General features: G+C 39.3%; 1 protein-coding gene across 13 annotated transcripts in view; it reads right to left on the bottom strand.

Annotated features, from left to right (window-relative positions):
• The window catches only part of TMEM108 (transmembrane protein 108), a 362,632-nt gene that overhangs the window by 144,971 nt on the left and 194,183 nt on the right, over positions 1 to 23,478 (bottom strand). For 10 of the 13 annotated variants that reach the window (XM_016941952.4, XM_016941950.4, XM_063806226.1 and 7 more), the window contains one exon: positions 22,890 to 22,975. In XM_016941952.4, coding sequence (XP_016797441.2) covers positions 22,890 to 22,929 — 40 coding nt within the window. In that variant the 5' untranslated portion in view covers positions 22,930 to 22,975. The remainder of the gene's footprint in view (positions 1 to 22,889; positions 22,976 to 23,478) is intronic. The other 3 variants (XM_016941951.4, XM_054681034.2, XM_054681035.2) reach the window with 1 other exon arrangement.

Here is a 23,478-nt window from a genome sequence, read left to right as displayed (position 1 = left end):
CATAACAGAAAGTTGAAATGAATCATGTTTTTCTTTCTCTTTCAGTCTTTTCAATCCTGTGAATAGCAATATTTACCCCCATGAGTCTATCAAACCTTGAAATTAAGGTGGTTCTGGTCAGTCATTCATTATTTCAAGGACACCCACATCAACAGACACATCGATGGTGACAGTAACAACAGAACTCCATAAGAGAAAACTATTAATAAAACAATGCTGTAGGAGTTTCATAGCAACAGTGATTAGAATTAGTTATGTCTGAAAAACATGCCTATTACCTTTATTTTACTACATATCATAGGCCGTCAGAAAAATCCAATGCTTGACAGTCTGTCTTATTTCATTAGTTTTCTTTGCACCTAGAGTTTTTTAAGCTTAGAGCTAAGAACAGAGATGACTAGTTGACTATCCAAGATTCACATTTCCTTCCCACAGTGTAGATTTGCTCTTGGGAAGTGGCTCCCCAAATCTAGACAACATTTCCTAGTCCTCTTGCATCTAGATAGGACCATGTGACTAGACAGTGGGATAGGAGCAAAAATTTATATGTATCACTTCTAGTCAGAGGAGGATACCTATCCAATATCTCTTCCCTTCCTATGATAATCTTGAAGGCCGGCATTGAAGATGATGAGATTCTAAGTGGGAGAAGCTTGAGTCCCTGATTACATCTTGGAGGAAACCCAGACAACCAGAAATGTTTGTTTTGAAATTTCCTATGAGTGGGAAACAAACTTTTCTTATGTTAAGTCATAGCGATCTTTGAGTTGTTACAGCAGATGGCCTATACTGACTGAAACAATAAATATCTGTTGGTTGGTTGTATGAAACTCTTTAGAGACCTTATCTTAACATATTATAACCTCTGCAGTGTCTTTTATAGTAAGTGCTTAATAAATGTCCATAACAATTTGATTTGGAGAAGGATAATCTTTTAAAGCCATCCTTCTTGAGAGTTTAAAATTTTGTTTGTTTTATTTGACTTTTAAGGGATATGCCCAGGATATAGCACATATAATACTTGCACATATAGCAGACATTGAAATATTTGTTGAATAAATGAAACTAATGCTTATCTTTGTCTATCAATCTCATTCCATGTCCCTTTGGGTTACAGAATGGCTGATCATGGACTGGCTGAGATCCTAGGAAAGTTCACCAGCCCAGACTACCCAGCAAAGCTATATGAGTCAAAAACTAAACCTCAAATGAAGTGAAACAAACAAGCAAGCAAACAAAATTCAAGAGATTCTTGTCTTGGTAACATGCTATACAATTTTAACACAAGTGGCTCAATACCAAAGAATTCTGCTTTAAGAGACGGGAGAGAAAGAGAAAGAAAAATGAGAGGCAAAGTAAATTTAGAGTTGAAAGGATGGATACATTAAAAAAATACACCATCACCCCTATGGTTAGAGATAATAGTTATGTTGTAAATTATTATATTTGCTACTCAGTATTATTTCCATATCAGAACAGAAATCCCCCCAAATCATATGGTAGCCTGAAAAACACAATTGTTTAACATTTCATGATTTGCAAATATAGCACAAAATCCTATTGAAAAATTACTGAGGCTATCGCTGCTAACTGTACAAGTGGACATGCTAACATCAAGAATAGAGTTGACCCTTGAACAATGCAGGAATTAGGGGTGCAAACCCCCTGCACAGTTGAAAATCCACATATAACTTTTGACTCACCCAAAACTTAACTACTAATAGCCTACTGTTGACCAGAAACCTTACTGATAACAAAACAGTTGATTAGCACATATTTTGTATGTTATATATACTGTATTCTTACAATAAAGTAAGTTAGAGAAAGGAAAATGTTATTAACAAAATCATAAGAAAGAAGGAACATATTTACTATTCATTAAGTGGAAGTAGATGATCATATAGGTCTTCATCCTTGTTGTCTTCACACTGGCTTCACGTAGGCTGAGGTAGAGCGGAAGAGGAGGGGTTGGTCTTGTTGTCTTAGGGGTGGCAGAGATGGGAGAAAATTCACATAGAAGTGGACCCACATTGTTCAAGGGCCAACTGTATAATGCATGAGAAGTCTATTTCATAGCATAGTCCTATCTAGAACTAAGCCAGAGTCCTATATTTCTAGATCATTTGATGTTACTCTACTGACACCTCAAGAGCTTAATTGTTTGAAGTTTAAAAAGTACACATAACTACTCTGGAGGCCAAGTTGTGAGGACTGCTTGAGCCTAGAAGTTCAAGGCCAGCCTGGGTAACATAGTGAGACCCTTTCTCTTAAAAAAATAAAAAACATATAATGATTTTCATAAACTGAAATTTCCTTTTCTTATTAAAAATGTTTCTATTATATGCATGATAGTCACTTAAATTACCATATTACTCAAATAATTTAAAAGCTCTTTGTTCCTTAATGTAGTGAAAATTTATTCACCACAAAAGTTAATTTAAAATTATGGTGCTTTATATGTTCATCTCAGCACTATTCACCATAGCAAAGACGTGGAATCAACTGAGGTACCTATCAACAGTGGACTGGATAAGGAAAACGTGGTACATGTACACCATGGAATACTATACAGCCACAAAAAAGAATAAAACCATGTCCTCTGCAGCAACATGGATGGAGCTACAGGCTATTATACTAAGTGAATTAATGCAGAAACAGAAAACCTAATGGCACATGTTCTCACTTATAAGTGGGAGCTAAGCATTGGGTACTCATGGACATCAAGATGGCAACAATAGACATTGGAGACTACTGGAAGGTGGAGGGAAGGAGGAGCAGTAAAACATCGGTTTACATCTGTCATGCTCAGAGTGTTCCCTACTCTCATTTTTCCCCTCAACCCCTTCAAAGCTTTTCTATAATTAACCACAGTGTGACAGAAATAGTTTAAGGGCTAACATTCTCTGCCCTTTACTGCACTGATGCAGCCTAATAGTTTTCCATACTTATTTATTTCCTCAGTTCCATTTCACCCTCTGAAACACAGTGGGGCTGTCCCATTACTGTCTCTTCCTCCTATCACATCAGCTTCAATGAAGAGGCTTAAGTTCCACAACTAGAATATCAGACTTGACGCAAATTGTGAATATTTCTTTTGGCACTGTGAAGGAGATGTCATGATTATACATGCTTCCTTTCTGGCCTTTCCTGCCTCTACCCTCCCAGGCCCAGCTGGTACCTGGAATAAACTGGATGAGGAGGAGGCCCACCAGCACCCTGAAATACCTCTTTCATCATCTGATAACCCCCTCAGTGACCACGCAAAGGTAGCAGCTTTTAGTCAGCAGCAGGAGTGAGTGCATTCTCTGAGGGCTAGATGAAGGCTAATTTAATTCAAGAAACAATTAAGCGGATGTATATTAGGAGCCAGATTTCTTTCCCCATCCTTTTTCACAGTTGCTATAATAACCCAAGACTTCTAAAAATATAGCCATAAGGATGGCACAACCAGAGCCTGCTAACCAAAAAATAATGAGGCTAAATGAGCTACAGATTCCTCAGCTTATAAAAGGAATAACCCACTGCCACAATGGGTTGCAACATTTCCTTTCCTAAATATTACCCAGCCAATATCTGATTTGAGAGCCAGTACCTCTATCCTGCTACTGTTTGTTTTTTTTTTTTAAACAGACCCAGGGGAGAAACAAAAAGACCAACCACTAAAGCTGCTAAAACAAGATAAAGCATACTGCAAGGGAAAGGCTGGAGCAGTTCACTGGCTGAAGTTATAAACTCCATCAGGAGATACACAATCAGATGGCACAACTGTCTTCAGTGGGTCACAGTTTTCCAAGTACAAAGGCGGTGCCTAACGAAGCTCTGGGATTCTGGAAAATATACTGGACTTGGAGTAAGACAATCTCAGTCCACGTTCCTAGTTCTAGGATTTTAGGCATAACACTTGGCTTTTAGGGCATTGTATTTTCTTTATAGTAACATGGTATTAAAATCATGCCTATCAACAGGCTTGTCAGGATGAGTCAACAGCATATTAGATGGGAAAACACCATAAAGTACAAAAGGCTTGTTATTGTCAGTCTCCTTTGGTTGTTATATTGGTTAAGAGGACTAATTGTTGCCTCTCTCCAAGTTCAGAACTAATTCAAACATACATAGAGGAGTCAGAGGTGGATCAAACATTATTTTTTATTACTAGTTAAGTTGGATTTAAGAACATGGCTTGACTTATAGCTTCCTACTGTATCCTATAACACACTATTTTTTCATATTCTGCCCTTTCTCCTTGATTATACTATAAGCTTTTGGAGAGAAGAAATTATGCTTTATATCTCTCTGCATCCCTAGAGTTTTTCACACAGCCATAACCCCAGCAGGTGTGCTATCTGATAAAGGAGACTGCATTTGTACCACAGTTTTCTGTGTGAAGCCTTTTTTCTCCACTGGCCTGGGAACTCTTGGAGGGCAGGGTTCATGTCTTTTCATTCCCAGTGCTTAGCATAATACCTAGCACATAGTAGATTCTTTATAAAAGTGTGTTGAAAGATCATGAAAACAGAAGAGTACCAAATGATCTGGTGCCACCCAGGGGTTGCAGAGAGGGATTTATTTATTTATTTTTTTTTTAGGATTATTATGAATAACAGTGAATATAAATATGGATTGCAAATAGTCCTTTTGGTGATTTCAAAATTTTCTGGTTGGCCTCTGAGACAGGTGGCATCTTAATGAAAGAGGGGAAGCTCCCCATCTGGGAAGGCTCAGAAGTGGGGCCTACCCTATTTCCTTAACACTCAGGACACTAGGAAGCCTTGCAGTTTACTTGTATCCAAGTGAGGGGATTTGCCTATTCTGTTATCTACTTTGAAATGTTAGCTCCTAAAACATGGGCAGGTAGCTTAAAAAGACGTCTGAAATAAACACTGGATTGAAGGCAATGCTAATAATGGAAGCACAAGTGAACAACAAGCAAAAGGCAGGCTGACACTTCTATTATTCTTGATATAAACTTTTCTTCAACCATGTTATAAAGTAAAAAATAACGATGAACTAAGCAGAGAGGGATTTAAAGGAGGGCTGTCTTCTAAGGATCCCATTCTTGACAGTTTGTTCATTTGGAAAATAGCACTACCTGCAAATTATTGTGATTGAAGGTTTTATTTGAGACAGTTTTCCCCAGGAGAAACTTCAGCTTCTGTTTACTTGTTAGGCACCCTGGCTATCTGGGCATCTGAGCCCTGGACATCTTAATTAGAGTTGGTCTGCTAATGTCCATAGCAGAGAGGAACTGTCACTTGGTAATTAACTTAGAGCCATGACAGAAGCCTGTGACATCTGATGTTTCAGAATATAACAACCCTTGTTCTTCTCCCAAGGGATGCATACACCATGAAACAATTTCCTTTGGAGTTGCCGGTAGAATCTGCTAACATAATATCCAAGATGAGATGGCATGCAGAGGTCTCTGTAAGGGGTGAGGACCTCAAAACACTCTTGTGAAGTATGCTGCTCCTCAGTTCAGGGCCTTGCAGAGGATCTGAGACAACAAACCTTCCTGTACAGATAAACTCTCGGTGCCTCAGTGGAATGAGTGCATGAGATGTGGCTTACTCAGCTGTGGCCACCTGGGCAGGGTTGTTGTGGAGTCAGGTCCTCTGCTTTATGTGATTCTTTCTGTGTTTTTTAAGCCCTGAGCTGTGCTTCCAGAGATGTCTGCACCTGTGCACTGCATTTTGGACTATATGCTCTGTGGACGCTGTGAGAATCCCCTAACTTTGCTTTTTTTTAAAGGACAAATCAGAATAAAACAATTCAACTTTCAAGGTATTAAAAGGATTCACCAACTCCCATCTCTTAACACAATGGCCAAAAAACTGCTGGACTCAAGGCACAGTCATGTATTCCTGGCATAAGGCCTGCATGGGTGTTCTAACTCAATGAGCCCCACATGCCAGACTATTTCCACAGAGCTGATATGGGACAGGAAGGGCTAAGGAACTTCAAAACTAATAGTTTGGTGCAACTGATATGGACCTGTGCAGTCACTGACCACATGTAGCACTGAGAACTTGAAATGTTGCAAGTGTGACTGAGGAAGTGAATTATTAAAACTTATTTTTAACTAAATTTAAAAGGTGGTAGCTAATTCAGTCACTAGAAACATTTTAAGTATGTAAGTCTACTTTTCCAATCATAAGTTTTATGAAATCTAACCGCCAACTATTTATGAAAAAAATTCAGTGTCTAAATTGAAGATGTGCTATAAATGCACATTATATAGGAGATTTAAAAGACCTGGTCTGAAAAAATAAAAGAAAGCAAAATATCTCACTAGATTTTTTAATTGATTATATGTTGAAATAATGTTTTGAATACATTGGTTTAAATACAAATATTATTTAAATTGCTTTTGCCTATTTCTTTTCACTTTTTCTACTGTGGCTACTAGAAAATTTGAAATTACATATGTGCCTTGTGTTCTATGTCCATTAGACTGGGCCAACCTAGACCATAATTCTCATTCTTTCTAATGAAGTCTCATCCAACAATATGGACCACTTGAGAAACCTGCTCATTGTTCCTCTGTCCAGTTCATTCTACTTTAATGCCATGTTTCTTTGGTCTCCCATGTGCCAGGCATTGTTCTAGGCTAAGAATACACCATGTGGGCTCTTAACTGACTGTAGGCAATAAACAAAGAACAACAAAAAAAATTGTATAATTTCAAGTGCTGTGCAGAACTTAAACTAGGGAAAAGTAATGGAGAGAGACTGGGTGATGTGTTTATGCTGAGTGGTGAGGGGAACTGCTGTGGGGAGGTCCTGGGGCTGTAATCTGAACAGCAGGGAGCCACCCATGCCAGGCTGGGACAAACAACTGGTCAAAGAACTTCGCAAGGAATAAGTTGAAGTGCTTGAAGAAGGAAAAGAACATCAGTGTGACTGGAGTATTGCTGTGCAGAGGGATGTAGGAGAGGACATCCTAGCATGCACACTGCACTGAGAATCTGGACTCATGCTTAAGCCTCTTCTCTCACATCAACTAGGCTTGGATCCTGGGTAAGTCACTTCTCCACTCAGGATGGCCTCCATTTCCTCATGCACTAAACACAGTGGCAATTACTAAAGGATCTTCCTTTCAGGTCTGACGGCATAGACTTTTGTGACTCTTCTATATATTCTAAGGAATAAAAGTCCTGTCCTAGAAAATTAAAGAAAGAGGAAACAAACAGAAACACTCTGACCCTTTAAAGATTTAGCAACTGCTTATCTGATGCTTACCTTTCTCTTCCTCTCCCTCTTCTTTAAAAAAATGAAAATTACATGACATCTAGCCAATCCACTCTCATATAGCATCAAAGGGTAAACTTCTAAATTCCCTGTTGTACACACAAGAATGTTTCCCTCCAAAATCTGGACCACCTTCCTCACAAATACAATCAGATGTCCTGCACAGAGACTGCCCTTCTTTATAATTAGACTACAATTCCTATGAAAGTCAATATTTTCTAGTTTTCAGAACTTTACATTTTCGAAGTATTCCTTGAACTTTGGGAAATTTGGAGGATTGTCAGGCTGGCAATGATTCTGCCAAAAGTTTCTTCTGTGGCAAAACATTATCAAGGAGACCACATCTATAAAAGCCACATCTCCAGGGAAAGAATAAAATACCTGGTCATACTCATTTATCATTATGATTTAATAATGCAAAAGAGAGGCCCATGGGACTACATCCAGGGCGAACTTCAATTACATCTCTAACCCAGGGGCATATGACAAATGTTTAACAATCAGCCCTTCACCAGCCATCTCCAGCCCTTACATGGAACCTCCATACTGGTTTTCAGAGAATGAGACTTAGGACGGGTTCATAGAGGAGAGGAGGAACATGCAATAAGTTGTATTTGTAACATGAAACATGAGAACCAGGAACAAGGTCCTAGCAATGGAAGCGAGATGAGGTTTTACTTTATATTCAGAGAGATGGGAGGAGTAGGGGAGCACATGATGATGATGGTAAGAATAACATCAGCCCAACATTTATAGCACTGTTCAAAATGCTTTGTATATATTAAACCAATCAAACATGTTAACATGTAGGTCACTAATTTAAAATGTTTAAACAGAGCTTGGCACATCTTCAGTGCCTTTAACCAATGACTGAGAGATCCGAGATTATAATACTCTGTCACCCGATGAAGACAAGTCCAAGGTGTGACCTATAATCTCACCAGAACTCTCAAGACAGACTGCAACAAAGTCAATCTCTGTGGAGTTTTGCTTGATACTCATCCTTTCTTCCCTTTCCAGGCCCACTACCCTTTTCCCCTATCAATTATTCCTGGGAAACCTTCCTAATAAGTCACTCCACAGGACTCTTGGTCTCAGGGTTCTAGGTCTGCTTCTAGGGACCGCCCAACCTACGACACTCATTAAAAAAGACATGAGGCCGGGCGCGGTGGCTCACGCCTGTAATCCCAGCACTTTGGGAGGCCGAGGCGGGTGGATCACGAGGTCAGGAGATCGAGACCATCCTGGCTAACACAGTGAAACCCCGTCTCTACTTAAAAAAGTACAAAAAATTAGCCGGGCGTGGTGGCAGGCGCCTGTAGTCCCAGCTACTCGAGAGGCTGAGGCAGGAGAATGGCGTGAACCCAGGAGGCGGAGCTTGCAGTGAGCCGAGATCGCGCCACTCTACTCCAGCCTGGGTGACAGAACGAGACTCCGTCCCCCCCACCCCCCGCCCCAGAAAAAAAGACATGAATATTTCCCCAATCAGACCAATTTTAGTGTGAAATATGAACATTTTTCCTTATGAAATTTGTATAGCTAGGTTATTTAAATAAGAATTATGTTTTATTTTTTAGCTCAATTATTTTACACTTAACTGCAGGTCAAAATAACAATAACATCAATTAAAGAACGTTAACTATATTTGTCTAAGCCTCCTTTTCCTCCTTCAGGGATTCTCCTGTGTCACAGTGAGAACTGGTTAGATGTGACCCCATGTGTTTATACAAGCAAGCTGCCCAGCCACTCTCACTTGCTTTTAAACAGCACTCCTCAGGCTCAGGGGCTGTCCCCACCCCATAGTGACCTCCGGGCCAGCAACTGGAATCTGAACAATTACCATCCCTTCTCAAGCCGCCCACTCTAGAGCTTCCAACCCTTCCATCTCATTCATCTTCCACTGCTTCCAGGGATGCCCAGGCATGATATTGCTTCCCTGGCACAATATTGCTTCCCTGGGTGATTCTTGGACCCTTGTTTCTCTGCCTTTTGGGCAAAGTGGGCACATTGCAATTTCTTCATCTAACCAAGGAATTTCAAAGCAAACTGCTGCATTTCTTTTCATCTCAGAGGGTTCTGGGGCTCTCTCCTGAGCTGCTGTATACTTAGCTGACCTCAAGCTGCCAGCACAGAGCCTGGGCTCTGTTCTGTGGAAAAATAGTTGTGTGACTTTGAGAGAACATCTTACACTGTTCTCTCAAAGCACTTACACTCAGTGTTAATCTGACTCACTGATCACAGGACAGGGGATTCTCATTCTTGCCTCTTCTCATCAAACACGGAACAATCATGCATCTAGCACTAGCACCGGTTGGCAAGGGCAGGAAAGAGACCCTGAGCACCAGTGCTACATGTGAGCACGAGAATCACGTGTAGAGCAGTTCCTGCCCATCAGTGTGCATCTCACCTCATCTGAAGCTCACATGCCTATAGCACTCAGTCCCCACACACCCTTCCTGGGAGCTTTTAGACCAGCTCAACACATTGGTTTTTAAAACACTCAGCTCTCTATCCCTGCCAGTTGTAGCCTTCTCTTGCTCTCACTTTATGGTTAAACTTCTCCAAAAAACTGTATAAACTCATGGTTCCATCTCCTCACCTTCTACTTACTTCTTGGCCTGTACCCTCCACTTACTGAGCACCTTTTCTGAACTTGGTACTATGCTAAGTGTGTCATATATTAATAACTCTATGCAGAATAGCAGTATCACAGTGTAGTTGATTGAATGGTGGTCTCCCAAAGGACATATCCACATCTTAACCCTGAAACCTCTGAATATGATCTTACTGGGAAAAATGGTCTTTGCAGATATAATTAAGCGTCTTGGGATGAGCTTATGATAGATTATCCAAGTGTGCCTTAAATCCAATGACAGAGGAGAGATACATGGAAAAGAGGAGAAGGCCATGTAAAACGGAGGCAGAGATTGGAGCCTTAGAGCCTTCAGAGAGAGTGTGGTCTCCCCTCAACACCCTGATTTTGGACTTTTGGCCTCCAAAACTGTGAAAAAAAATTCTACTGTTTTAAGCCACAAAGTTTGTGGTAATTTGTTATAGAAGCCACAGGAGGCCAGGGGTGGTGGCTCACGCCTATAATCCCAGCACTTTGGGAGGCTGTGGCAGGTGGATTACCGAAGGTCAGGAGTTTGAGACCAGCTTGGCCAACATGGTAAAACTCTGTCTCTACTAAAAATGCAAAATTAGCTGGGCGTGGTGGCGTGCACCCATAATCCCAGCTACTTGGGAGGCTGACTAGGAGAATCACTTGAACCTGGGAGACAGAGGTTGCAGTGCGCCAAGATCATGCCATTGTACTCCAGCCTGGATAAAAAGAGCGAAATTCTGTCTCAAAAAAAAAAAAAAAAAAGCCACAGGAAACTAATACAAACACTCATTTTACAGACAGGGAAACTGATGAAGATGCTCTGGAGGACATGAGCAATGAGGCTGCCCACAGCTCATGGCTGAGTGATATCCTGGTACAGTTGGAACAAAGGCAAATGATTCATCTTCAAGGAGCTGCTAGGATGCTTGCAGCAGATAATTGATTCCCTTGAGCAGAAAGGCTGGAAAACTTCTGAGGGGAGGAGCAAAGAGATGAGAAAGCTTGGTGATGCAAATGACCCAAAGGAAGGGAACGGAAATGGATGAACAGGAGAGGGAGAAAAGAAAGAAGATGCTGCAAAGGCAATGTATCTTAGGTTTGGGGGGCTTTTGGGGTTCTAGCTTGAAGAATCTCCAGTGTCCATCACATATATAAAGGCAATGATTAAGTGTTTCAAAAATGTTTCAGATATTTATTACAAAGACAATATGAAACTGCTGGAAAAAACTCTTTTTTCATTTAAAAAATTCTGTTTGAATTTTCCTTCTTCAGAAAAATCTCCCAGAATTATACCAGATTTTAACAAAGATGACAGTTCTCTGTTTGTTAAAAATAGCCCCAATTCATGAGGTTTATGTGTATTAATGAGCATTCTACTGAATTCAAATCTGGGTGAGGACATCTAGACTACCTTTCACATTTCTTTTTCTTTTTTTTTTTAAATAAGATTTGCCAAACAAAAATAAGATTTGCTTACAATATTACAACAAAAGTAATGTTATTTAATGATAGTAATACAGCAAACCCATGTTTGAAAGGGATTTTCAACACATGAAATGTTTTTATACCCTACCCATTTAACTCTCACAACAATCCCTAAGGTAGACAATATACTGGTCATCTGTGCATTGTAGTTGAGGACAACGAGGGAGCTCTGGGAGCTGAAGCACTCTGTGCAGTCATATAACTAGTAAGAGACAACATGAGAGCTTGAAATTCTATGCTTTCTCCCACCATATATTTTAGCAAAAATACTTTCCTATAGAAAATTGGGTTTACTCATTAAGGGTTAACATTTGAATTTACATAAGTCAACAGCTCTCCTAAGTATGAGCACTACTTCCCTCACCTACATTCTTCTGCCAACAGTGTAATGGAATGTACTTAAATTCATAAAATTGAATTTCTTTAAAATATTTATTCTTAGTCCCCATTGGCATTGTTTACAATGAGAATGTCTTATTAAACTTTTGTTTTATCTGCAGAAGAGAATTGTTGACTTATGCAAATTTAAAATCACTACCTAAAACATAAGACATTAAATCAACATGACACTTTTAAGGACCTGGTATGCCTAAACTTTCTGGGTTAATATCACCTTGGAAAGAGTCACTTCCTCAAATTTTCTATGTGAATGACTTACCCCTCAGAAGTAAAGAGATCTATTCTCCCTAGAGAACTTTTGCAAATCTCTTCATAATCAAGTCCCCCAAAAACAGCCTTTAATTTTTGATTTGCAAAAGAATTACACAGCATAAGAAAAAAAGTCTTATAAAATCAAGTTCTAAAATGAGACAGCTGCAATAAGCAGTCAAGACCAAGAGTTACTCAAAAGGTGTTTTCCTTTTGCTTTATAACCCTAGCCAGCCCATTCCTTGTGCCCTTCTCATTCTTAAAACAGAGTAAAAACTAACTTCCAGTACATCCTGAAGAATAACATGAAACTTCAAGTTCTAACAGTTCCTAATCCCACAACACTTGAGAGGAATTCTGCTAGCTCCTTCTCTGACACCTTCTCTCCATTCTCCTTCCTAACTGATCCTGGTTTTATTCCAGAACTCACTTCTCCATCATGTAGCCCAAGTGAGGTAGGGAAGCTAAAAGCGTCTCCTGCTCCTGGATAGCCCTTCGTAAGTCTACAATAGCGATTCTCAAGGTCTCTGGACCAAAGCTTCAGCACTACTAGAGACTTAGACATGTAATTCTTGGCCCAGCCCCAGATCTACTGAATGAGAAACTCTGGGGGTGGCCCAGTGATCAGTGTTTAAATAAGCCCTTAAGGTGATTCTGTTGTGCACTAAAGTTTAAGAACCAGAGATCAAAGCTAGTGACCCCAGCCCTGGTTACGCATCAGAATCACTGGATGCCCCAGCCCCATGCCCAAAGATTCTGATTTAATTGCTCTGGGACGGGGTCTGGGAAAGTGGATTTATTAAAAAAAGTTCCCCAGGTGATTCTAGTGTACAGCCAGATTTGGGAAACACTAATCAAAGCCAATCAAGTTAATCTAGTCTAAAATACTGAATTTTAGTGTCAATGAAGTGGATGCCCTCCAATATCCATAAGGCCAACAGATGACCAGAAGTGTCATTACTGTTACTGCAGCCACTGCTAGTAGCACAAGGGAACTGCAGGCTGATGAACTGGTCTATGCCACTAAATGCTGTTTATTTCCTCAAGAGCAACGAGTCTTTGATAGCTCAGGAATGATGAATTTGTAAGGGGTGGGGGACACAAAACCCAGCACCTATTTAGCAGTGGTATGTTTTGGATGGAAAAGGATGAAAATAATTTGGAAAATAATTTGTGGTATGCCAGGACTTGAACTCACGCAGTCTTAATCACTGTCCATGAAGGCTGTGACCAAGCAGTGTAAAACACAAGGGAAGACAACTTCACTGGGAAAGGTGGAGGAGGAAAGGAAGACCCCATAAAGAATGGTGAAGTTCCGTTCATCTCCTCACACTAGGGAAATGACTCTGACTCTTATGTATACAGAATGGCAATATCTGTATGATTGTCTGTAACATCTAAAAGGTCACGTATTTTTGGAGTCAAAATTTGTTTGGACCTAAATACTATGTCATTTATAATTCGTATCAACTTTCCTTCCTCAACTACAGGAAAAATTTCCTCTCATTTATCATGAGAAACAAGCCATGAAGACAAAATACATGAGCCAGCTTCAGCTAGAGATGACCCAGCTCCTTGAATCTCTCTCTAGTTTCTGAAGGGAAATTATTTTGTTCCATGAGGCCCACCTAGGGTGGGAGCTAGAACTACAGATGGGTTTGCTGAGACCTGATACTAAAGGAGAATTTAGTGGCAGAGGCTCAGAAAGTACATTTCCTAGTTAGCCACAATCCAAATAATTCTGTATTTTATCTATACATGTGTTTCCATACTGTAAGATGTAATTGATAGTGTGTGATTGTTTAAGAAACGTTTTGTCTTTTTTAGTGGTTCATAAAATAACAGTGGCTCTTACAACTACTAGCATCTTAGATTTGACGAAATATGTTAATTAAATCAAACATGTATGACTTCCATTATGAATCAAGCTCCCGATTAGACTGGAAACAAAGGAATGGATGATGAAATAGAATTCCCATGCCTGAGAAGCTAGACAAAAAGAAAACAAGCACATGTATAATCAGAGCTAAATATTTTGTGGTGGACAGAGTATGTGTTATGATGGCTGGAACACACTGTGTTTGTCTGTTGGGTAGAATTGTGTGGTGTATGTGTGTGAGTGAGGGAGGAGGGATATGAAAGGGAGAAGGGATAAGAGATGAGGCTGGAAAGGTAGTCCGGGACCAGACTATTAATGACTCTAACACTAACCTAAGGAATTTAGGATTTATCCTTTAGGTCAGAGGTTCTCAAACATTTTGGTCTCATGACCCCTTCATACTCTTAAAATTTATTGAGGACTCCCCAAAGAGCTTTTCAAAATATAGGTTATATCTATTGGTATTTACTATATTAAAAGTTAAAGCTGTAAAACAAAAAATATTAACTCATGACAAACTCATTACTCTTAACAAATAGCATTTTTAATGAAAAAGCATTTTCTAACACAAAAAATTAGAAGGATGGCATTGTTTTATATTTTTGTAAATCTCTTTAGTGTCTGGCTTATGAAAGACAGCTGGTTCTCTTATCAGCTTCTGCATTCAATCTGTTGAGATATGTTATTTTGGTTGAAGTACAGTACATGGAAAAAAATCTGGCTTTATAAATATGTATAGTTGGAAAAAGAAGGGCCTCACAGACTTCTTGTAAAAGCCTCAGGGGTCCCTAGGGATTCTTGGATCACATTATGAGAACTGCTGCTTTTGGTAATGCAAAGCCATGGAAAGATTATCAGATGACAAGCAGCTAATTTGGCAGTAATGTGAAGATGAATTAGAAGAAGAAGACCTGAGAATAGGACAATAAACAGAGGACTATTAAAATGGTCCAGGAAAGAACATAGGAAGCTGTTCTCTAAAGCTGAGACAATGGGGATGCAAAGACATGAATGGATTCATGTGTTAAGTTCAACAGGAGCTAGTATTGCTAGTATCCAAATGCATCCAGGGTAGGGTGGGAGGAAAGTCAAGGATGGCTTCAAGTATTTGGGGTTGCAAAATCTGGTTGGATGGTGATAATACAAAGGTGTACATACAGCATAAGAAGATCATTTCTGGTGTTAGCTGGACAAAAAAAAGGAAGAAGAAATGAGCCAGCAAGGGAAATATGCAGATTCCTGACCCATGACTCTGAGAGATATAGACAAATGCGCAGACCCTAGGAAGCTTACCTCTTTAAACTACTGTACTCAATGCTGTTTAAAACAATACCAAATCACTTCAAAATGCAAATATCTCTGACAGCTAAGGAGGGAGGAGCTCCTTAACTCTCCTTAACCAGTAAGCACATCTTGGTATTACTTAGTTTAGTCAAATTGCTTTCCATCTTAATGGAATACATGAGAACTTCAGATCACAGACCACAGGAGGACATCTGAGATGAGAAGGTAGCATGTTGGGGGCTTTGGGTCTAATATGGGACAAAAATAAGCATGGAAGAAGAAAAAGAGAGGGGAAATGTCAGTCTCTTGAAAAAGATATAGTTATGTGGATCCTTCTAGTTTAAGAAGTAACTGGAAGAAAGAATAGTCACTGGGTAGCTGGTAGGCAAGAAGGAATGGTTAGAGTTGAAAAGGCACCAAAGAGAGTTCTCTCACTTTAGTGTTTTCAAGGGTTCCACTCAGTTCCAGAGATCACATGAGAAGCAGATCATCCCATCAGAAAATAGGTTTCAAGTGGAAATGAACTCCCAAGCAGCTTCTCATTAGGCCCAGAAAAATCTACAGACAGGTAATACGGATTTGTGTGTGTGTTTGTGCGTATACATACATATAATTCAAATCTGAGACTGAGACATGATCTCCATGCCCCAGGTAAAGATGGCAGAAAAGGGGGTGTATTTTCCTTCTAAATTCTATAGAGTAGGGGTCCAAATCCATACCAGTAGTTCTTTTTTCTCCTTCTTCCCCTCCTTTTCCTAAGATAGGGACCTACAGACAGTTCTCTGAGTTGAACAAAAAATTACTTTGTGTGATTTGACACAGACCAGTAGATGCAAAGGGTGCATGAATGAGCTAGCAGGGTGTACTAGAGTAACAATACAGAGCATGATTTAAGAAATTCAAACGTCTGGGTGTATAGCAAACACTGAAGTTACAAAACATAATCACTGCTTAATTCCAAGTATTTAAACCATTCTGATTTGAATAGATATTGATATGTAAAAACATCATATTCTCATAAAATAATAATTGCCTTAGTCTTCTTAACAAAGTAGCATAACAATTTTCCAGTACACAGTACCCAAGCAAACACCACATCTGCTAAACCAAGACTCAGATTCAGACCCTCCTCAGCAGTGGCATGGTCTTCAGGGATTGTGATGACGCTCTTTACCTTCCATTATTAAAAACTTTTCCAAAAAATTGTAATGTGGCTTGGCAAAAGCAGTCTTGATCATGTCAATTCCTTTCTCTGTAGAATAGGGTCAATAATAATGCCCCACTTGCCTTACAAGGTTGTTGTGAGGACCAAATTATGGGAAAATGCTTTGCGAACCAGAAGGTTCCACACAAATGTTAGTTACAGCAGAGCTCCTGGTTAGATTGTCCTTATGTTTTCCAGGCAGGAAGGCCAGTAAGAAAGCTGGCATTTATGTAGGACTTCTATACGGCATGTCATCTCATTCAATACCACCTCAGGTAGTGAGTGATCACATCCCATTTTACATCTAGGTCTCACAGAGGCTTAAGTAACTTACCTAAGGTAAGTCACCTAGAAAGTGGTAAAACTTTCCCCATTGCTTGTTTTTCTCAGGTTTGTCAAAGATCAGATAGTTGTAGATATGCAGCATTATTTCTGAGGGCTCTCTTCTGTTCCACTGATCTATATCTCTGTTTTGGTACTAGTACCATGCTGTTTTGGTTACTGCAGCCTTGTAGTATAGTTTGAAGTCAGGTAGCGTGATGCCTCCAGCTTTGTTCTTTTGGCTTAGGATTGACTTGGCGATGCGGGCTCTTTTTTGGTTCCATATGAACTTTAAAGTAGTTTTTTCCAATTCTGTGAAGAAAGTCATTGGTAGCTTGATGGGGATGGCATTGAATCTATAAATTACCTTGGGCAGTATGGCCATTTTCACGACATTGATTCTTCCTACCCATGAGCATGGAATGTTCTTCCATTTGTTTGTATCCTCTTTTATTTCATTGAGCAGTGGTTTGTAGTTCTCCTTGAAGAGGTCCTTCATGTCCCTTGTAAGTTGGATTCCTAGGTATTTTATTCCCTTTGAAGCAATTGTGAATGGGAGTTCACTCATGATTTGGCTCTCTATTTGTCTGTTATTGACGTATAGGAATGCTTGTGATTTTTGCATATGGATTTTGTAACCTGAGACTTTGTTGAAGTTGCTTATCAGCTTAAGCAGATTTTGGGCTGAGACAATGGGGTTTTCTAGATATACAATCATAGATATACAATCATGTCATCTGCAAACAGGGACAATTTGACTTCCTCTTTTCCTAATTGAATACCCTTTATTTCCTTCTCCTGCCTAATTGCCCTGACCAGAACTTCCAACACTATGTTGAATAGGAGTGGTGAGAGAGGGCATCCTTGTCTTGTGCCAGTTTTCAAAGGGAATGCTTCCAGTTTTTGCCCATTCAGTATGATATTGGCTGTGGGTTTGTCATAGATAGCTCTTATTATTTTGAGATACGTCACATCAATACCTAATTTATTGAGAGTTTTTAGCATGAAGCGTTGTTGAATTTTGTCTAAGGCCTTTTCTGCATCTATTGAGATAATCATGTGGTTTTTGTCGTTGGTTCTGTTTATATGCTGGATTACATTTATTGATGTGCGTATATTGAAACAGCCTTGCATCCCAGGGATGAAGCCCACTTGATCATGGTGGATAAGCGTTTTGATGTGCTGCTGGATTTGGTTTGCCAGTATTTTATTGAGGATTTTTGCATCAATGTTCATCAAGGATATTGGTCTAAAATTCAGAGATTCCCTATTTAATAAATGGTGCTGGGAAAACTGGCTAGCCATATGTAGAAAGCTGAAACTGGATCCCTTCCTTACACCTTATACAAAAATTAATTCAAGATGGATTAAAGACTTAAATGTTAGACCTAAAACCATAAAAACACTAGAAGGAAACCTAGGCATTACCATTCAGGACATAGGCATGGGCAAGCACTTCATGTCTAAAACACCAAAAGCAATGGAAACAAAAGCCAAAATTGATAAATGGGATCTAAATAAACTAAAGAGCTTCTGCACAGCAAAAGAAACTACCATCAGAGTGAACAGGCAACCTACAAAATGGGAGAAAATTTTCACAACCTACTCATCTGACAAAGGGCTAATATCCAGAATCTACAATGAACTCAAACAAATTTACAAGAAAAAAACAAACAACCCCATCAAAAAGTGGGCAAAGGATATGAACAGACACTTCTCAAAAGAAGACATTTATGCAGCCAAAAAAACACATGAAAAAATGCTCATCATCACTGGCCATCAGAGAAATGCAAATCAAAACCACAATGAGATACCATCTCACACCAGGTAGAATGGCAATCATTAAAAAGTCAGGAAACCACAGGTGCTGGAGAGGATGTGGAGAAATAGGAACACTTTTACACTGTTGGTGGGACTGTAAACTAGTTCAACCATTGTGGAAGTCAGTGTGGCGATTCCTCAGGGATCTACAACTAGAAATACCATTTGACCCAGCCATCCCATTACTGGGTATATACCCAAAGGATTATAAATCATGCTGCTATAAAGACACATGCACATGTATGTTTATTGTGGCACTATTCACAACAGCAAAGACTTGGAACCAACCCAAATGTCCAACAATGACAGACTGGATTAAGAAAATGTGGCACATATACACCATGGAATACTATGCAGCCATAAAAAATGATGAGTTCATGTCCTTTGTAGGGACATGGATGAAATTGGAAATCATCATTCTCAGTAAACTATCGCAAGAACAAAAAACGAAACACTGCATATTCTCACTCATAGGTGGGAATTGAACAATGAGAACACATGGACACAGGAAGGGGAACATCACACTCTGGGGACTGTGGTGGGGTGGCGGAGTGGGGAGGGATAGCTTTAGGAGATATACCTAATGCTAAATGACGAGTTAATGGGTGCAGCACACCAGCATGGCACATGTATACATATGTAACTAACCTGCACATTGTGCACATGTACCCTAAAACTTAAAGTATAATAATAATAAAATTTTTTAAAAAAAACGAAAGTGGTAAAACTAGGATTTGAACCTGTCTGCTGTCTCAATAACACAAGTATTCTTAGGACTAGCTTTAACATCTAATTGATTATTTAGGTCTCAGAAAGAAAAATGAATGACAGTATCTGGTTTTTATATAACCATAAAGGCTCTCATCACCACCCTCATACTCAAGCTTTCAGCTTTTCCAAGATATCATGTAAAATGTGTTAAACCTTCTGAAAGGGCTAAAGCCAGTGGGATGAAACACTCAGTACCACATTGTGGAGTAGAGCTCAGGAAATAAAAACAAAGGCAGAGATAGTCAGTTGTAACAAAAGTAAACAATTAAAACCTCAATAGCATTGCCTGCCAAAGACTGCATCCCTTAGCCCCAGCTGGGCACATACAAGCCTCAGTGACTATTGATTATGATTCAGTGATCTAAAGAACATCTTTTTATTTTGGTCTTACTGTCTTAGTCTGTTTAGTGTTGCTATAAAGAAATACCTGAGGCTGTGTAATTCATAAAGAAAAGAGGTTTATTTGGCTCACAGTTCTGCAGGCTAAACAAGAAGCACGGCACCAGCATCTGCATCTGATAAGGGCCTCAAGCTGCTTCCACTGGTGGTGGAAGGTAAAGGGGAGCCAATATGTGCAGAGATCACATGGTGAGTGAGTGGATGCAAGGTGGAGGGAGGTGCCAGATTCTTTTAAACAATCAGCTCTTGGGGCATCTCTCAAGGTAACAAAAGAGCTAGAACTTGCTCACTTTCCTTCTCCCAGAGAGAGCACTAATCTATTAATGAGAGATCCACCTCCATGACCCAAACACCTCTCATTTAGCCCCACCTCCAAAACGGGATAAAATTTCAACATTAGACTTGGAGGGATCAGATATCCAAACCCCAGCACTCATCTAACATCACTCGCGAGATGCAAACTTTACTGCTTATGGGCTAGAACTCTCCCTATCTTAGCTATAAAGGCAGCAGAGGGACCACACTGCTGATTTTTCCTGTGTGTGGTAGGGCACCATGGCAGAATGAAGAAAAGGGCACATATGCAGGGGTCAGAGAGACATGGCTGTGAACTGACTCACTGAGCACCCTGGGCCAGTCCTTGCTTATCCATCTGTAATGCTTCTTCATCTTGAAGCATCTGCCTCTGGAATAATTGAGGAGACTTAGGTAAACTGTCAGCAAATCCTTGTGAACATAGTAGGCACAAAGGAGGGTATAGCTTCTATATTAATAATGACTTATGAACTGGCTAATGTCCACTAGTAATTGTTTTTGTTTTTTTTAAACAAATAGATATTCTCTGTAGCAGACTAAAGATAACTGTTATAAGCTGTTGCTTCTCTTTTCTTTGAGAAGTGAAGCCTAATTCCTCTTCCCCTGAGTTACTGTTGGTCTTACTTCCTCAGATAGTACAATGTGGCATGCGTATTATTCTGGGACTTTCAAGATTAATTCATAATAAGTCTTCTAAGCCTTGCCCAAGCCTCATACTGGTAGCTGCCATATAAGAATTCTGACCAATCTGAAGCCACCATGTTGTGGGGGAGCCCAAACTTTCCATGTGAGATGACCTCAGGGAGCCCTCGGCCATTAGAGTCATTCCAGCCTAGGTCCCAAACACTCTGCAGTGGAGACAGTAGGTTCTGCTAAGCCCTGCTCAAATTACAGATTCATGAATGAAATAAATAACTGTTATTTGCTTTAAGCCACAAGGTTTTAGACTAGTTTGTTATGTAATAATGAAAAACCAGAATACTCAATCATGATTTTTTATCCAAATTAAAAATATATTTTTATATATTTTTATCATAATGAGTTATATAAAATATGAGTTATATAAAATAACATATTGTGTGTGTTGATGCTAGTTCTCAAGTCTATTTTAGACACAGACTAAATGTCTTAAAAACATTTTGTTTGTGGACAATGTTAACATACACATAACTTAATAACTGGCTGACCAGTGACATATAGGAGCTATTGTGTGTATATGCATGTCAGTAATCAGGGTGGTTTAGTGAGGGCCACTACCTACCTCCTAACCAGCGGGAAACTACATATTCTGGACTGTTTGCATTTCCCAGCAAGCTTTGCAAACAGCAAGGTGTTAAGACACAGTCGTTTTCTGTAGCTAGCCAGATGATGTTTGAACCCCCTTCAGCATTCAGAGTTGCTCAATATAAGAGGATGGACCTCGTCATAGGATAAGTCTTGTCTCTCTGGACTGCAGGATAATTTACTGATGCCTTTCAAATAACATACGACCCTAAAATATTATGCAAACTTTGGGGCATACAATCAGCATAGATGAACTCAACAAACATTTTGCTGTTCCAAAATCTACTCTGTTGTTCTTTATTTCCTGTTTTTCTGGCTACAAAGCCTTCCTCCCCTTCTCTGAGGGGTATGTGTGTATGTGTGTATGTAAAATCCTATTTATCCTTCATATGTCTCCTCTCCCATCAAGGCAGAGTTAATCATTCCTTGATGACATTGCTTCTTTAATCTTTAAAGCCTATTCTTTAACAAACAAGCTTATCATTTTTTAAAAAGCAACAAACTGGCAGTCCCATAGAACACATGGAAAAGGAACATGAGAAAGTCCCTATAACACTTGGCGACTTTCCACCAGGCTGAAACAGGCTGACGTGATATGTGTTTTAAGGATTAGAATTCAGCAGAAGAAATGAGTCAATTAAAACGCCCGGCCAGAATGCTGTCTGTAGATGAAGTGCTTTGCACTGGGGGTACAACATAAGCTGAATTACTAAATTCTAAGGGCTGACTGACTGGTGATTTGCATCTCAATATCTTTTCATTTTATTCTCTCAACAAAAGTTAACAAGGAGCCACTCAGCCTAGGAAAGATAGGTACTTCATTTACCTTAGCAAGAACAAGACAAACAATAACTCCCAATTTTCCAACTCACTGGCTTTGGTTTGACCTGGAGCGGGTAATGCCTATTGTCTTAAGTGGGTTAACTGGAACATCAAACCCACCAATTGGTTTTGGCTTTTACATTCATTCAGTAGCAATTCTAATCCCAAAGAAAGTACAATCACTACATGGCAATTGATGCTTTGTGGCACTATACCCAAAACACATGAGTGATGTGCAGAAAGAAAGTCATAATTGAACACTCTTTATTCCATCACAAAACCAAGAAGTCACATTTTCACCACTTGTTATTTGAGAACCATGTATAACTATGCATAACATTTTAAGCCAAAGGCTGTATGGCAACAGGTTCTATGTGTTAAAATACAGAAAATACAACCTACCATTTCCTCTTCATGAGGAATCTACAGCAGGTCATCCTGGAAGAATACTAAACTAAAGGCAATAATGTTTTTGGACACTCATTCCCAAATTAACTATGCTTAACACATCAATTTAGAATTATTATAATGGAGTTTAAATTATAACTGATGTCCAAGTTGTAACTATAACTGATGTTAAAACTTCCCTTTGGAATTTAGGAAAAACTGACCAGCATTAACATTAAAACAGAGATCTTAGAATGACTTAGTGCTTGATACTTCATCTAGATGAAGCAGAGTGAAACTTTACTGTCCTCTTTCACCAATCCAACCCTGGTCTCCATCCAAAAAGTAAGTTGTGGGCACCCAGCAAATAATAACATTAGTATATTTCAGGAAAGAAGAAATACAGTGTCAACTTACTTAACAGTTGGCAATAGAGGGCCTGTAAACTTCTCTTCATGGTATCATCTGGTCCTGCTTATCCTCCAGTTTATTCATGATTCTGTCTAGGAAATTGGGAGAAGAAAATTGTTACATCTGAGGAACATAATTTAAAAATCAGAAATAACTCCACTCAATAGGATCTTGGTTGTAATGCCTAACTTACCCAATTTCGAAGAGAAAAAATCTTGGGATAAATACACCACAGTTTAATTTACAATGGTGTATGTTATAAAATTACCAACTAATCAACTGGTCGAACCCTGAAACTATACACCCCACTGAAGGAAGCTCATAGGGGTAGCTAGTGAGAATCTGGGTTCAGAACTGAAGACTTTTTATGAATCTCTCATGAATCTCTGTAATCACAGGAGAAACAAAAAAATTTATTTTCTCATCTCATTTCTGCTAAGGTGCTCACAAAACAAGCAAACACCCAAATAAAACAAACAAAAAACAAGCCAGAAAGCTTCGCCACACTTGAAACTGTATTATTTTAAATAACTTTTCTATTATTTTCTGATTACAAGGATACTTCTGGTATGGATCATTTAGAAAAAGCAAACAG

Source organism: Pan troglodytes, chromosome 2 (genome assembly GCF_028858775.2).
Source record: "Pan troglodytes isolate AG18354 chromosome 2, NHGRI_mPanTro3-v2.0_pri, whole genome shotgun sequence".
Taxonomy (NCBI): domain Eukaryota; kingdom Metazoa; phylum Chordata; class Mammalia; order Primates; family Hominidae; genus Pan; species Pan troglodytes.
Note: the sequence above shows the minus strand (reverse complement) of the source record. Positions and strands in the feature narration are given on the sequence as shown.